At 40.7% G+C, this 16,199-nt stretch overlaps 1 protein-coding gene across 24 annotated transcripts in view; it reads left to right on the top strand.

Annotated features, from left to right (window-relative positions):
* The window catches only part of SDCCAG8 (SHH signaling and ciliogenesis regulator SDCCAG8), a 246,891-nt gene that overhangs the window by 68,491 nt on the left and 162,201 nt on the right, over nt 1-16,199 (top strand). For all 24 annotated transcript variants that reach the window (XM_023247420.2, XM_045049307.1, XM_023247417.2 and 21 more), the window contains 2 exons: nt 5,048-5,200; nt 13,592-13,726. In XM_023247420.2, the coding sequence (XP_023103188.2) occupies nt 5,048-5,200; nt 13,592-13,726 (288 nt within the window). The remainder of the gene's footprint in view (nt 1-5,047; nt 5,201-13,591; nt 13,727-16,199) is intronic.

The following is a 16,199-nucleotide window of genomic DNA, read 5'->3' as shown; positions in this document are numbered from 1 at the left end:
ATTTTCCTGTCCACCACTCCTTTTCCTTCTACCATTTTCTGTATTCTCCTCAGATACTGGCTCCCTCATCTTACCAACAGCCCTGGCTCACAGCCTCTAAAATATCTTGGCTTCTCCCCATCCCTCGCTCTCAACATCCAATCAGTTGCCAAGCTCTTGGTTTTTGGAGTCTTTTCCTAAGCTATGCCCACCCTTTCCTTCCTGGCTCAAGTCCCAACATACTGTTACCCAACCTATGTAGATGATTGCATTAGCTTTCTACTGGTCTTGCTCAGGCCTCTTCCAGTTCCAGTATATCTTTCCCACTGTTGCTGAAGTCCTCCTCAGTTGTAACGCTCCCTGTTCTGGGAGCTCCCTTCTTGCAGTACAATAAAAGCATGACCTGCCAGATCTTTTACAATATGCCCCCCCCCCACCCCGCTATTTTCCACTACACTCTTTCATATGACCTGTGCTGTTTCCTGAATGTGACCTACAGTTTTCCTGAATGTGACTTACAAGGTCAGGAATGTGACCTTCCTGAATGTGACCATGAATTTGCTTATGCTACACTTTACAGCACTGTATTGATCTATCTATTCAACCTGTGAGGCTCAACTCAGGTGGCAGTCTTCCCCAAAGTTTTCCCCAGCCCCTTCTTGTTTGAATTAATCTCTTCCTCCTCCATATTTGACTGAGCTGTATAGAATTTTGGTAGCTGTTTACATAGCTCTCACCACCAAAAGACCTTAAAAGTCAGGCCTGTGACATCTATCACTATATCCTTCACATGTTCATTGCACAGTGTTTGTTGAATTGAATTAAAGTCAATTGTTAGCTTTAACTATGAATATGAATTTCGTAATTAGTGCTGTTAAAAATTTAACAGTTAAGAACAAAAGAAGCTATTGTGTATTGGGAATCCAAAGCATTTTTCATTCAATTAGTAAGTGTGCAAGAACCGATTTCTAAGCATCATTGAATGAGTAATAATGCAGGAACTGATTTCCAAGCAGTTTACAAAATACAATGCAGATCTACTAGTTTTTATCTCTAAGGGATGTTACAACATATTAGGGATTTTGCTTCGTGAGAGTAAAGAGTAAAATGGCATACATATTTTAATTTGAAAAACAACTACTTGATTGTTGAGCCCTTCTTCTATCTAGTTCCTTGACTGTTGTTGCCATCTAGTGTTCCATTTTGCATATTGCATTCTAAGTAAGTACATGGAATTATTTTATGTTATATACTTACATTGACAATGGCAGTGAAAACACCTAAGGATTTTATAAGAAAATAAATCTGTAACACGAGAAAGTTGTAATGCCATGCGTAGATTCAGCTGTGGAATCGCTCTATTCTACCACTTTTTAGGTCTGTGATCTTGGGCAAGTTACTTAATGTCTCAAAGCTGGTCAGTTTCTTCAGCTGAGTGATAACAGCTATTTAAAATTCAGGGCACCTGGGGAGGCCCAGTCATTGAAGCCTCCGACTTCTGCTCCGGTCATGGTCTTGCGGTTCATGGGTTCGAGCCCCGCGTTGGGCTCTGTGCTGACAGCTCAGAGCCTGGAGCCTGCTTCGGATTCTGTGTCTCCCTTTCTCTGTGCCCCTCCCCTGCTCATACTCTGTCTCTTTGTCTCTCTCAAAATAAATAAACATTTAAAAAAAGAACTATTTAAAATTTAACAAGAGTGTTAAAAAATTGACCCATGTAAGCTATTTAGCAAATTATTTGGCACATAGTAAGTGACTAATAAATATTTTTGGTTTTCTTTGAAATTGCAAGTCCTTACAACCAGGGATAATTTTAAAATAGAGGAAAAAAATAACCTGAAAAAAATGAGGGTGGAAAAGCAGAAGTTTTGTAGTGATGCCTTGGTAAAGCTTAAAGATGAAGAGGTTAACCAGGCCTCAGACCTGTTTGCTTCTATTTGAAGAGAAATTGTTGCCTTTGGCATGAAGTTATCATGACCATCTCTATAAGAAGATAACCCTCCAAGGGAAGATTAAAAAAAAAAAAACAACCCAGGAGGTTGAATCAATGTCCCTCAACTTTTTTCCTTTCCAAATTATTATTTTTCTTACACTATAGTAGAGTCAGAAAGGTGAAAATTATAAACCTAAAGTATAAAGATCAGAAAGCAATCGGCCATTTGATCACAAGCACAGGCAGAGAACATATGCTTCTTGATACGTAGATTATCTTCCACAAAACAAAAATCATAAACATCTTGAAAATGGGAGATAGAGACTGATAGGTTTCTAGTAGCAAGTTTATAAATTGAAAATCAATACTTTTCATTGTTTATAAGTTAAATGCTTAAAACATGTTGACAATCATTTTTATTTTGTGGGCTGTAGTTCATCAAAATGAAAACACTGTCACAAGTTTTCACGTGAATTTTAAATTTACTTAAGTGTGAATTCTATTATTTCTCATAATATATTGAATTCTTGAATCATGAATTCTTTGATCATGAAGGTTTCTAGGAACCCAACTCTAACACTTGGGAAGGACTTTTATGTGTCCTAAAATAGATTTCCTATTTTGAAAAATTTAGTTGACGAGATATAAATTTATTTTGGAAAATGTTTTGACCCCATTAAGACCCCATTTGGGAAATGTTTTGACCCCAAAAAACTGGTTGGTTTAATAAAACTAGAGCTGGGCATATCAAGTCCAATAAATTATGTCTTAAAAAGTGTGTTAATGTGGCCAGCACAGAATAACCACAAATGAAAGAAATGTCCCAAAAGAGAAGAGGTCCCTTGAGGATTGAGTCTACTGGGTGGGGGAATAGTATAATTCAGCTCCTCAAGAGCCACAGCCATTTCCACCGAAAAGGGGCCGTGCTCAGGGACAGGAAGAATCCACCCTCTTGGGAACAATGGCAGCTACAGGCCCCCAATCACCCTGGTCCCCTCTGGACATCTCTCAGTTAGTTGTCACTGACCATTTACTGACCTCACTTGTGAGAATTCAGTTATTACGCCTTTACCAGATGGTTAGACCAGCAGAATCAGGGAGGGATTCCGGAAACTAGGAGAGGGAGCCCTGGAACAAAACAGGGAAGCTTTAATGGAAAGAGTGTATAAATACTTGTTTAGTTCTCTGTGATCTATCTAGTGTGTGAGGTCCGTGGTAAGAGAGATACCTCTAGAAAGATTAAATCACTTTTCTAAGTACAAGTGTTACCGATCCTTAATTTCTTCATTGTGACCAGGCATAGATATGAAAATCAAGACAAATAAAAGTATGCCTTCACACTTCCTCATCATCACCTCTCCGTGGTGGCCAGTCCTAACCAGGAGAAGGCCATCCACAGAAACTGAGACTTCAGCCTTGCTTTTAAGTGATTTACAACTTCTTGCTTTGGACTTTGTGTTTATAACGTCTTACCTCGGCTTAGGCCTCTTATCCTGTCAGGATCATTTACTGTTCCTTGTTCCCGAATGGACTGACTTCTTGGAAGTGATTCTTTGGTTGCTGTTCATGTTAACCTGATGTTTAGACCTTCAGCAGTCATGCTCTGCTGTTCCTGTGCTTAATAATGTTGACTCCTGAGTTCTTGTTTGATGAAAAAGCTTTATATACAACAGTCATTTTATTCTTTCATGCCAGTTGTATTCTATCTGTAAAAGTTATGAACATTTTTATTAGGTTCATAGAAAATCTTTTTCACAACAGCAATTGTGTTCTGAAGCACAGAAATCTCAAATTCATAATCTATCAAGCTCTAAGGGCTTAAATTATAGAAAAACTATGCTTTTTCACTTCTTTTAAAATCGAATGTAAAATTTTATTTTACAGGCATCCTCAACTAGAATTGGACTTGGGACCAAGTCCCTGGGAGAATCATTTTTCAGTTACTGTATATGCTTGTCAGTTAATCTGAGACAATTAAGTTTTACCCTCGTATTTTATAACTAGGAGTACAGCAACTTTCCAGAAGAGTTTGAAGGAAATTAGGATTTAATGCTTTCCAGATGAAGAGAAGAAAATTCGCCTGTCATACCCTAGATTATTTATTGTTTATATTTATTGTAGCTTTCTCCAGAGGGAAGCAGAGCTACACATAAAGCCTGTGGTGCTTACTGAGACAACAAATGTGTCTCTATCCCACTTGTAACTTGATACATACTTACACAGTTTGTAGGTCATATGAGACTTGGGTTTCTTGGCTTCCCAATTTAGGGGAACGTAGCTGTTGAATGAGGTGGATATTGGATATTAGATAAGAGCCACGGGAATAAGACACCATAGAATGACTCAGATTTTCTGTCAAGCACCTTAGCTGTATAGGGGTTTTTTTTAATTGGGATTTTGAAGCTAGTTTATTGTTGGGTGTTACACATAAAGACACTGTGAATGTAGTCGAAAGGAAGTTAGAAAGTTTTTGCTTCTAGAAATCCAGAGTGGGAAATTGAGACTAAGAACTATTATGGACTCATAAAAAACCAGCAGTGAAAGATGGTACTTCTTAGTTCATAAAACTAGGTAGTAAATGCTCTTTTGAGTCTTTCCTTATCTAAACTTTTTATTATTACCTAATCTTTACTTTAGTTAATCAAGTTTCAGGAACCTCGATTATTTGATAATGTTAAAAATAGATGCCTGTATGTAATAACCAGCTCATCTCATTTTCAGTTTTGATCTGTTTAACCAGGAGCAAATGAAAAATCAGTTAAACTGGAGACTCACATATTTCATTCAGTATAAACATGATATATAATTGAAATACAATATGAGAATGCTTGAGTTTTCTGATGCCCTTTTCCAAATTTGGACTCATCTGTGGCCTTCATCAGGGTCCATTTATCTGAATTCTTTTAGTTGCTTAGTTAATACAGCGTTAATTATGAAAATTGAAATATGTGAATAAATGTACCATTTGAATAGTATTTTAGATCTGTAATTGGTATTGACAAACGAGTATAAAATTCTTCTAATGGGCTCTACAGCGAGTTGTGATGATTTTAAGTAAAATCAAGGCTTAATTATCTCGTTTTCCCCTCACATTTTCCAAACTCTAAGACCCCATTTCCCTCCATCTTACTTTGGCAGGCTTTAATCCAATGTGAACAGTTGAAGAACGAACTGGAGAGGCAGAAAGAGCGACTTGAAAAAGAACTCGCATCGCAGCAAGAAAAAAGGGCCTTTGAGAAAGAGATGATGAAAAAGGACCTAACAAAAGAAAAGGAGGACCTGGGATCAAAGGTACCTGTGGATTCAGTTTGTTCCCTGCCCTGCAGCAGAAATGTTTCTGGTGATGTCACTGATGATGCTGTAGGCTACAATTTTTGAATGAACTCTAAATTTTAAAAATCTTGTAAGTAGCCAATTGCTTATAATTTAGAGTTCAGAAACATTTTCCATTTTTCCAATGTATTTCTCGAGAAAAGGTATATTCTCGGACCTGTCCAAATAAAACAGTCAATTCGGTTCCATGCTGTGAAATTGTAAAATTTGCTTTGATCCCTCCATTCTGTTTGAGTCCCTGTCTCCTGTTTCTCAGAGGAAAGGAGGTGCTCTGTGGATATATCCAGATTTTATTTCAACCTGGGTGAAGTCAAGGAGCAGTGACTCCCCCACTTTACCCCCCACTCTCAAATTAGACTTGCAGAAGATAAAACGCATGTAAGAAACCAAGTGGCCAAGGAAAAGTGATTATGTACACGGTACAAAGCAGGTACCCGATGAATAATGAACATAACCGGATGGATGAATACAAGGGAGAAGTGAACAGCTGGCCTGAAATGGGCAGTGTTTGGGAAACAGTAAGAAACTGGAAGAGAGAGGGGCACCTGGTTAAGGGTCTGACTCCTGATTTTGGCACAGGTCATGATCTCATGGTTTGTGAGGTCGAGCCCCACGTCCGGCTCTGCACCGACAACGTAGAGCCTGCCTGGTATCCTCTCTCTCCCTCTTTTATGCCCCTCTCCTGTTCACGCACTCTCTCTCTCCAAATACATAAATAAACTTAAAAAAAAAAAAAAAGGAACTGGAATACAGAGATAAGTGAAACCTAGCTTTCAAGTTGCTATAACAGAGTAAAATTGAGCAAGATGTGGTCCATGAAATGACCGAAACAGCAGTTACATGTTGTTGTTGTGTTTACAGCAACTCGAGCTTGTACCCTGAATGCTGTGCTATACCATTCTAGTGTGTGATAATGACCTTACTCAGCACGTGTCTCTCCTGAGTATCTGCTGTGTGCCAGGCAATGCAATCCTGAGGATGCGTAAAGAGAAAAATCACCAACTCTGTCCGGTGAATTTGAAGTCTTATGGGTGCCTGAGGCATTTACTGTAAACTCCCTTGTCTTCTCCTTTAAAAAAGCAAAAGTGTGCCTGTGGAAAGCCCACTATGTGTCAATCAGACTTTACCTTCTCCGGCCAGAATTGGTGATCTGAGCCTTGCGGATGGCACCAAGGTGTGTCATGGCCTGAGTGTCCACGGTGCTCTTGCTGCTTTCCAGCAGTCCTGCCATGCACTCCTCTCTCCCATTCACTCAGCATGGGGTAACAGATAGTAACTGGGGGGCTTGGGGTGTGGGGGTCCCAGGACCAGTGCAGTGCTGCTTACAGAGGAGGGAAGAGGAAGACACTAAACACACACTTCCGTAAATGAGTTTTTAATTACCACTGTGATAAAGGCAAAAAAGTACGGTATAGGGTACCGTGAGAAAATCTGACCTAGTCTAGGCAGCCACGGAAGACTTTCCTAAGAAAGAGATTTTCAAAATGAGACTCGACAGCGATGAGTAGTAGTCAGGTGAAGAGTTGAGGGGAAGAGTTTCAGACCCAGGGAAACAGCACCCCCCCCCCCAGACTCTGAAGCTAGCAAGCATCATACTTTTTAGGAATTTAGAGGAGGCCCAGGTGACTGGGGCATAGGACGTGGGGACAGTAGTGGGAGATGGGTTGGGAGCAGTATCCAGGGACCAAAGCAGGAATGGGGCATAGGACGTGGGGACAGTAGTGGGAGATGAGTTGGAAGCAGTATGCAGGGACCAAAGCAGGAATGCCCTTAAAATCCATGTGAAAGATTTTAGGTTTTATCCCAAACCAAGTGGAAAACCATTGAACACCTTGAAATTGGGCAGCGTCATGCTGCCATTTCTATTTGAGAACTTCCATCTGTCAGTAAATTGGAAGAAGACTTGGAATAAATGCCTGGAGATCAGGTGGGAGGTAATTATCGTAGTCCCGGTGGAAATGATGGTATCTTGGGCCCATTTTCAAAGACTATTTTTGTTTTGTTTATTTATTTGGGGGGGGGCAGGGGTAGAGAGAGAGAGAGAGGGAGGCACAGAATCTGAAGCAGGCTCCAGGTTCCGAGGTGTCAGCATAGAGCTCGACGCGGGGCTCAAACTCATAGATCGCGAGATCATGACCTGAGCCGAAGTCGGACGCTCAACCAACTGAGCCACCTAGGCACCCCCAAAGACTCTTGTAAATCACTTTTATTCTCCTCAAATTCTCTACTATACCACACTCCCCTCATTCTCAGCAGAGTCTTACTTACCTAACAAAGAGAACTGAAGCCAGTGAGTGGTAACCACTTCAATATTTATCTCCCCCTCACCTGTGCCTTCAAGTACGATTTCACCAGCATCCCAACACAACATTGTCAGAATGGGAGAGGCCTTGCGCTCATTCTTTCCCCTTGCTCTCGGTCCCTTTCTCTCCCTCTACCTCAGGGAGCTTCCTCCTTCTCAGGAAAGTCCCCTCGAGTTTCTCTCACCCATTGAAAGAAACAATCTTTCTTCTAATCCAATGGTTCTCAATCTTGGAGCCACAGAAGTTCCAAAATCTCATTGTCCAGTCTGCGTCCCAAGCCAGTATGTGAAAATAACCGTGGGTAGGATTCAGGAGACTGGATCCAGGTGACTCCAGAGTGTATCCCAGGTTGGAAACCACCTCAGTAATTCCGTGTGCCTCCTTATGCTTGCCCTTTATGGTCCAGTTTCTTGAGAGGTCTGTCTGTACATGCTGCCTTGATGCTCTCTCCTCTGATTACCTCTTCAGCCCCTGCATTTCAGCTTCTGTGCCCACAGCCAGTGGAATTACCATTGCTATGTCCTCCTTGTGCTATTTTTAGGGAATATTTGTTAGTTCTTATTCTCTTTATTTTTTTTATTTAAAAAAATTTTTTTTAGTGTTTGTTTATTTTTGAGAGAGAGAGAGAGAGAGAGAGACCACAAGCAGGGGAAGGGCAGAGAGAGAGGGAGACACAGAAACTGAAGCAGGCTCCAGGCTCTGAGCCATCAGCACAGAGCCCGATGCAGGGCTCGAACTCACAAACTGTGACATCGTGACCTGAGCTGAAGTTGGACGCCCAACCGACTGAGCCACCCAGGTGCTCCAGTTCTTATTCTCTTTAAAAGATTCTCTTTCCGGGGCACCTGGGTGGCCCAGTTGGTTAAGCCTCTGACTGCTGATCTCAGCTCAGGTCTTGATCTCAGAGTGGTGAGTTCAAGCCCCAAGTTGGGCTCTGTGCTAGGCATGAAGCTTACTTTTAGAAAATACATAAATGGAAGGTTCTCTTTCCTTGATTTCTCTGGATTTCTTGATTTGGGAGGATGATCATGTGTGCCTTTCAGTTTGCTCAGAGTTTAAAGTGCCTTTGAGACAATGAAGGAAATGCATCCAGAAAGCAACTTGATGGAAAGTTCTAGAGTTTAGCAGAGAGCATTATATTCTGATGTCTTTGGCATTAGAGTGGCTCCCGGTTTCATGTATGTGACATCGATTCCTAGATCCTCAGCTCTCCAGTGATCTCCTAAACCAGCTTCTCTTGCCACGCTCCCTCTCCTACGGGAGATTGCCCAACTCTGCAGTCTCGCTGGCATTTTTGTCCCTTACCATACTCATCACGAAGTCACCAAATTCTAGAGATTCAGACACCTAGGAGTTTCCCATTGCCCTGTCTCCCTGCCATGCATATCATCACCCCTGGATGACTTCTACAGCCCCGAGCACTCTCCTTGCTTCCCGTGTCACCCCTAAGCCACAGCCAGGATGGTCTTTCTAAAACGAACCAGGCAATATGTCAGTCTCTTGCTTTGACATCCTTTCCTGTCTCCCTGCCTCTCCTTGGGTAAGATTTTGGATCCTTTAGCATCGCACACAGATTCTGCATTTCTCTGGCTGTCTTTGGTTTCCCAGTCTCATCTCCCTTCACCTTTTTCCTTGCATCACCACCATCCTGCTCTACTATTTTTCTTTCAGGAGTTTCCATGTGCTTTGCCCCTTGCTTAGAGGAATCTTCTGCTCTGTGTCCTTCCTAAGTGATCCTTCCGAGTTCTTCTTGAGACCACCTACTTTCAGAGATGAATTCGGAGTCTCTCCTATGGTCTCCTGTGATTCAGTTAATTGCAAATTCTTGTTGAATTGTTTGTCTCCCCCAATTTACCACGAGTCCCCTGAATGTGTGGTCGCTTCACATCATCATTGCTTGGCACATCCCACTCACATAAAATGTGCTCCATGTGAATTTGTTGAATGAATGAGTGTAACACAGGGGAAGAAGAGAGGCCCTGTGCCATTGGAATCATGTGACTAGGAGGTTGTGAATTCAGAGGATCAGAACGGTCTGTGTCTGCCTGAGCTCATGGAAGATCCGGGGAGGAAGGTGGCATATGGACCTGTAAGTAGGATTCGGAAATACAGAGCATGAGGGAAGGGATGCTGGCTGGAACCAACAAGGATAAGGCGTGGAGGGAGGGGACTTTGTGAAGTGAGTGTTGTGCGTGTGACAAAGAACAGGACCGATAGCAAAGACCAGCTATTCTTCACGCCTGGGAGACTCTTAATTTGGGGGCTGTTCAGTGGAAACCTTTAGCCCCGCTGAGCGGTTCCACTTGACAAAAATATGGTGGTGAGAATTCCTGATAAGGAAGGACAAAGGAAGGCCGAGAGTGCCAGGCAGCATTCCAGGTGCTCTTGTATAACACAGCCTCTTTCTTAACACTAATAATCGTTCCAGGAGCAAAAATGGCAACCAAAGTACAATGTATGGCTGAGACCCAGTCATGTGTCTTGCCCTCAGTGAGCCTTGGCTGGCATTTCATCTCGAGGTCCTGCCCTAAGGAAAGTGTCTGAATGAAGAGCTGAAAGTGCTTCTCACGTTCTGGCAAGTGCTGTCACCAGGAAATGGCAGAAAGTGGCTTTGGAGTCAAAGGATTCGGAGTTGAATCCACTTTGACCTTTGTGTGACCTTGAACAATTCTTTTAACCTCGCCAGATTTCAGAGGAGTAAATAATGGAGTTGATCTACTCAAGGAACTGATGGGCTTAAATAAGAATGTTTCGGAAGGACCTATATACCTCGCTTAGAGCGGACATTTAATGGCTTTCAGCTTGAGGCGAGTATCATTCTTACTGCCCAGAAAGAGGAGTAGGCTGAGAGGAAGGAATTCTTGCACCTGCGTCTTAGCAAAGCAGGCAGATTTGAATATAAAGCCTGGCTCTCCTTTTTGTTCATTAGCTTGAATGCACGTAGGCAAATTTCTGGATTTTCAGAATCTCCTGGTTTTTTTTCCACTGGAAAATTAATCCCATATAATTCCTTCTCCAAGGGGATGAAAAGAGAGAACGTGTATCCCACTGCCTAGCACAGGAAGTGTATCCGACACGGGAGACAGAACAGTTCATCCTAACGCTGGGAGAGCTCTGTAGTTTGTGCTAAAGAGCCCCCCCCCCCTCGCCGCCCCCCATTTCCTAGCAGTAAGGAACGCTTGCAAGGCTTTTAGGCTTTGCTTCTCTCTTTTTGTTCTTTTTTTCTTTTCTTTCTTCTTACTCATTCTCATTAAATTTCGTGTGTGTGGGAAGCTCTTGGAGAGCAGATGTCTTCTACCTAGACAGATTTCGAATCATTCCCCCATGAGCAGGACTTGCTGTGAGTTTGTTTGCTGTCTTCTGTTACGGTCCTTGGCTGCACTGAGCCCCTAGGTTTGTTAGTTCAGTGGGCCATTGATCATATTTATTGAGCGCCCCCTATGGTCTACCCATTTTTTTCAGTTGGTTCCCTTGATAGTCCATCACTAGAATTCTTAACTCTTGCACCCTTTGTATAGTGAGTGCACTAGGGACCACCTTTGTATAGAGATTTCCATCAAGCTGTCCCAGCCTGGGTGTCCTTGTCTCTTGCTTGCCCCTGTCAAAGTTTAAAGGACTTGCCTGATGTCAACGCCCCGGACATCCAACAGTGTTGCAGCTGTCCGTGTTACTTGTGTCTCCGCAACAGATGTGGATGGAGACGCTCCTGCGGTGTAATGTTGACTTCCAGATGGTGGGCGTGGGGAAAAAGGAGGTGTGACAACAGGAGCGGAGGCCTCAGGAAGTGGGTGACAGGAGGGAGCAGACAGGTAGTGGGCACAGGGAAGAAGTGATGGGTGGCAGAGGGAGGGAGTCAGATGGAAGGGATGTGATTTGTTACATGCTTATTATAGAAACTGACTCAGAATTTACAGTTAGCAGGTAAATGTCTGCATATTTACTGCAAAAACCACCAATGTTAGTATGTTTACCATAAGATACATCTTCACACAAATATGATTTTTAGTAGCTGGTAATTAAAGTTTGCTGCTGTGGTATGGTTCCAGAGAAGCTAGAATTACATTCATAATATGGATACTCATGAACCTGAATTTTCAAATTAAGGATATAAATTAATCTTGTTATTTGCTGCATTTAACTTCTTTTGAATTTCAAGTTCAGATTATAATGTGAATTAGAATCATTTGTAGCTGGGTATTAGTAAAAGTAGCTTTATGTGCAAATTGGACTTTTAGACAATCTTTCAACCATAAGAAGGACGTGTAAACAAACCATAAGTCAAATACACAATTCCCCACAATCGCCAGAAAAGTTAATGAATGTATCTACCATTTAATTAGAAAATAGCTACCAGGGCTCATTATTTCATATGTGTCAACTTTAGTTTGTTATGTAATTCAAAGGCCATCTTGATCTGTGTCACAAAATCCGAGTTATTGATTTCAGTTGTGAAAACTGAATTCACACCCATATCAGTGTGCAACGGTAGATTTAAAATGTTATTTCAATTTTGTTATGAGTTCTTGTTTACCCGATTAAAAACTGATAGATATCTCTGCGTGTTTCACTCTCGAGGAAGGTAGCGTTTCTTCTTCATGTCAAAGCTGCTAATACAAATAAGAAATTAAGAGCCTAGGAAATTTTGACTTACTGGAGCAGAGTAAAATGTAACTGCAAACAAAAAAAAACTGTAAAATGGGTTAAATCTAAGACCTAGAAAGCATTTCTCACCCTGAGAAGAAAAACTAAGAGCCTGAGATCCGTAGAGTGGAGTGCTCCTCAGAAGAGCTGTTTATTCCAGTGATCCATTCCTCAAACATTTGGTGAGGAATACGCCCTTGAGCAACTTGCAGTCTAACGTGGAAACAGACAACTAAACACAGTGAGATAAGTACATCGTTGGAAGCGTGCAGACCTTGCGGTGTGATGGAGATATATAGAAGCTGTTGTGGGAGCCATACACCGGAGTGGGAGTCGAGATACGAAACCGCAGTACTGCATGAGCAGCAAATCCGTGAGAGTGGATGTCAGCTGCAAACAGCAGACATGGCCCCCCCAGGACACAATAGCTGAATAGCAACCCTGAGTGCATCAAGGGCTCCTATTCTGTGCTGGGAACAAGGGGGTCAAAGAAACTTCCTGGAGGAGAGGGGATAATGGCTGAGAGGGGAAATAACAGGAACGCTGGTGGTTTTGTGTAGCCAAGTGAAGTGCATAGAGCCTCCTCTGTTGGTGTTGGGGGGAAGGAGAGTAGGATCCATTGAATCTCAGTTGCTCTCTCTAAAGAGATCTGCCTCTCCAGCTCTCCCGACCAGTCCTTTTATCCTTCCATGTGAGAGAAGAGTTCAAGACTTCTCTGATTGCTTGACATCGCCCCTGAAATTTATTTGTATCAGCCTCTTCCACAACTTTTCACCTTAAAGTTTCAACCCAAACTTTGATTTTATCATCTTGTTATGTATTTCCCCAAATGAGGGTAGAGACCCAGGAATAAATGGGAAGGAAGTACATATTTGAGTCATGGGGGACGGGTGAGTGGAGGAGGTGGAAAAATGGACATACCCGATCCACAGAGAAATGATCTAAGAGTGAACCCAGTGGCCACGTGAAGACTATTAATTCAAGATTTTTTTTTTTTACATAGTGTCTTATTAGTCTGAGGTGCACCATACAATGATTCAGCAGTTCTATACATTGCTCTGTGCTCATCAAGATAAGTGCACTCTTAATCCCCTTCACCTGTTTCACCCATCACCCCTCCCCCCCCCCCCCATCTACCTCCTCTCTGGTAACCACCTGTTTGTTCTCTGTATTAAGGAGTCTGTGGGGTTTTTTTGTCTCTTTTTTCCCTTTCTTTTGTTTCTCAAGTTCTACAAGTGAGTGAGATCATACGGTATTTGTCTTTCTCTGACTTACTGTCTCTAGGTCCACTCACGTTGTTGCGCGTGGCAAGATCTCATTCTTTCTTATGGCTGGGTCATCAGTGTTCTCAGTATTTATTTTGTCAAATGCCATTATCATTTAGGACTTTTATTTCCTCCTATAGATATTGTCCCTGTCTCAAAATATTGCCCAACTGGAGGTCCAGGTTGAAAAGGTTACAAGAGAGAAGATTTCAGCTATTAATCAACTAGAGGAAATTCAAAACCAGCTTGCTTCCAAGGAAATGGATGTCACAAAGGTACAAAGTGAGATTCTAGTTTATAATTTTTTCTAATGCACAAAACTCAGAAAGAAGCACGGAATAGAAAGGTTTTGTTATTTCAGACAGTAAAGGTCCACCTAATGGTCATTAAGCGAACATTTACTTATTACTGGCAGGCCCTTTGATGAGTGCTGAAAATACAAAGATGAATTAGACACAAATAATGTCCTTGAAGAACTCAAAGTGGCTGAAACAGACTTGTCATTAAGCAAGTGTCACTACTTTAGTCATTGAATGTGTGATAATCCCAGCATCTCTAAATTAGACAGTTAGGAAAAATGTTTGCCAGAGATAGCATTGGTTTGGTCCCCACAAAAATAGTAAAAGACATATATATATATACAACACCAAGAGTGTGCTTAAAATAAAAAATTTTCTACCTCCCATTCCTTTTCATACCTGGTCTTCAATATCAAGGTTTCTCACACTAAGTGTCTTATTTTATTGGTCCTTAAATTTATACTTCAAAACATCACAGTGTCTGCACTTTGGGCATCACAAACTTGTGAACCAAGAACTAAAATATTTAGTAGTCTCAACTGGCCACTGTAAGGTACATATTTATGAAACACGAGAAGTCCATGTAGGTATCAGTAAGCAGTTGCCTTAAAACTAAGAAACTACGTGTGAGCACGCATGATGTAATAAATTAAATGGATGTATTTTTTACCAGAATGTACACGGATAATTTTGTTTGCAATGTATACCCTTTTCATATCGCATTTTAGCTATCAACATATTTTCCTAAATGTTGACACATTTGTAATGCCAATGTTGCTTTATAATTTAGTAATTGCAATTGCCTTTAATATATAGAAGAAACAAAGCCCATTTTTTTCTTTTTTTCCCTTGAATTTCTTTAATTCTCCATTTGCTTTCTAAAACTCAAGTTAGCCAATATAGAGGTTTAAAGCTGTCATATTTGCCAATATCATCAGCGCGTTTGTGTGGAGGCTAAGGGTAAATGTAAGGGAGTTGGGATAGAGGGGTGACGGTGGTTAATCCAGATTTAGGGAGAAAGCTGTAGTGAGTGTTCAGTCCATTGTAGGGAGAGAACTTTCTGTTGAAACATGTACAGTCGAGATGCCTCTTCTATCTTTAGAACTGTCCAAAAAAACACTCCAGCATCAGAAGGGTGCCTTGAGGTGGCTCCAACCCTGAGATGAAATCATTCTACTTCAGTTTAATTCGTTAGTTTATTTTAGATGAAATTCAAGTGTCATGGATAAACTTAGCAGATGCTAACATGGAAGCAGTAAGGCAAGGGAACTTTAAAAATCAAATTAAGGGATAAAATAATTTTAAATAAAACTTAATGCCTAGGCATTTATTATTACACAATAATTATATGTTGGTATTAGGTTTGAAACACCATGGCTGTGTAATTATTATTTCCTGGCGTCAATTTGGTTTTTTTCATTTCATTCATGTATATACATCGAATAGGTTGGAATAGTGAAGAACCAAGAAGCAAAGGGAATTAGGGCCTCTCTAATTTTTTTCTGTCATTCTTCATTTTAAACTTTATTTAGCTTTAAAATTAATAACTTTTTATAAATTACTAGTGTTTTTGAAATGGGAGGGGTCAGCTCTGACACATTCAAGGCATTTGAATTTGAACTTCAAGTAGAATTTTCAGTAATTGTATTCTTCTCCTAGTATTTTGAGGGCCCCTGGGGAGAAACTTACTGACTTTTTCCTCTGTCAGATTGGTTTATTTTCAAAAGTGTTTTTTTTTGTTTGTTTGTTTGAGCATAGGAGATAGATGGAGGTTTTATAAGATTCTAATACCTCAGTAATGATAAAACTAATTTCTAAAGTTCTGATTGTATTTTCGGATAAATACCAAAATTGAAAGGTTTCAAGCACCTATAACCATTGGATGAAACATAATTTTTAAAAACTTGTATTTGTAAATCAGAGACTGAATTAACAGACGTGTGTGTTAATCTCTTACAGGTTCTCAGTTATCTCAAAGGCTCATAATTTCTTTAGATTTATCTGCTGAATTGCATTTACCAAATATATTTACCTGTGTGTAGAGCCCTTGTATAAAAAAAAATTTATACAAAAAAATTGTGTAAGGGATGATACACAACACTTTTAGGATGCTGTGTGTGTTCATTATTTAATGATATGTTAAAATCATTTCACTTAAATGTATATTTTCCTTTTATGTTGAATGCTACAGTTATAAATGCAGAGTGTGCATGGTTCCAGTCTATGACTCTTATGAGACAGTGTTTCTTAATTTAAGTGCATAGCACTGTGCATAAGATTGATGTTATCTAAGAGATTGTAGTGAATACTAGGGACCACTGTACACGTAAATACCGATCATATAGCCTATTAGCAGAGAGAAAAATTCCTTTATAAATTTCTTGAATAAAAGCCTAACTGATCAAATCTTTAAGGGAAACCTTTCTTTTATAGAATGTCTGTTTAACTG

Source organism: Felis catus, chromosome F1 (assembly GCF_018350175.1).
Source record: "Felis catus isolate Fca126 chromosome F1, F.catus_Fca126_mat1.0, whole genome shotgun sequence".
NCBI lineage: Eukaryota > Metazoa > Chordata > Mammalia > Carnivora > Felidae > Felis > Felis catus.
The sequence above is the reverse complement of the archived record's forward strand: the minus strand, read 5'-3'. Positions and strand labels throughout refer to the sequence as shown.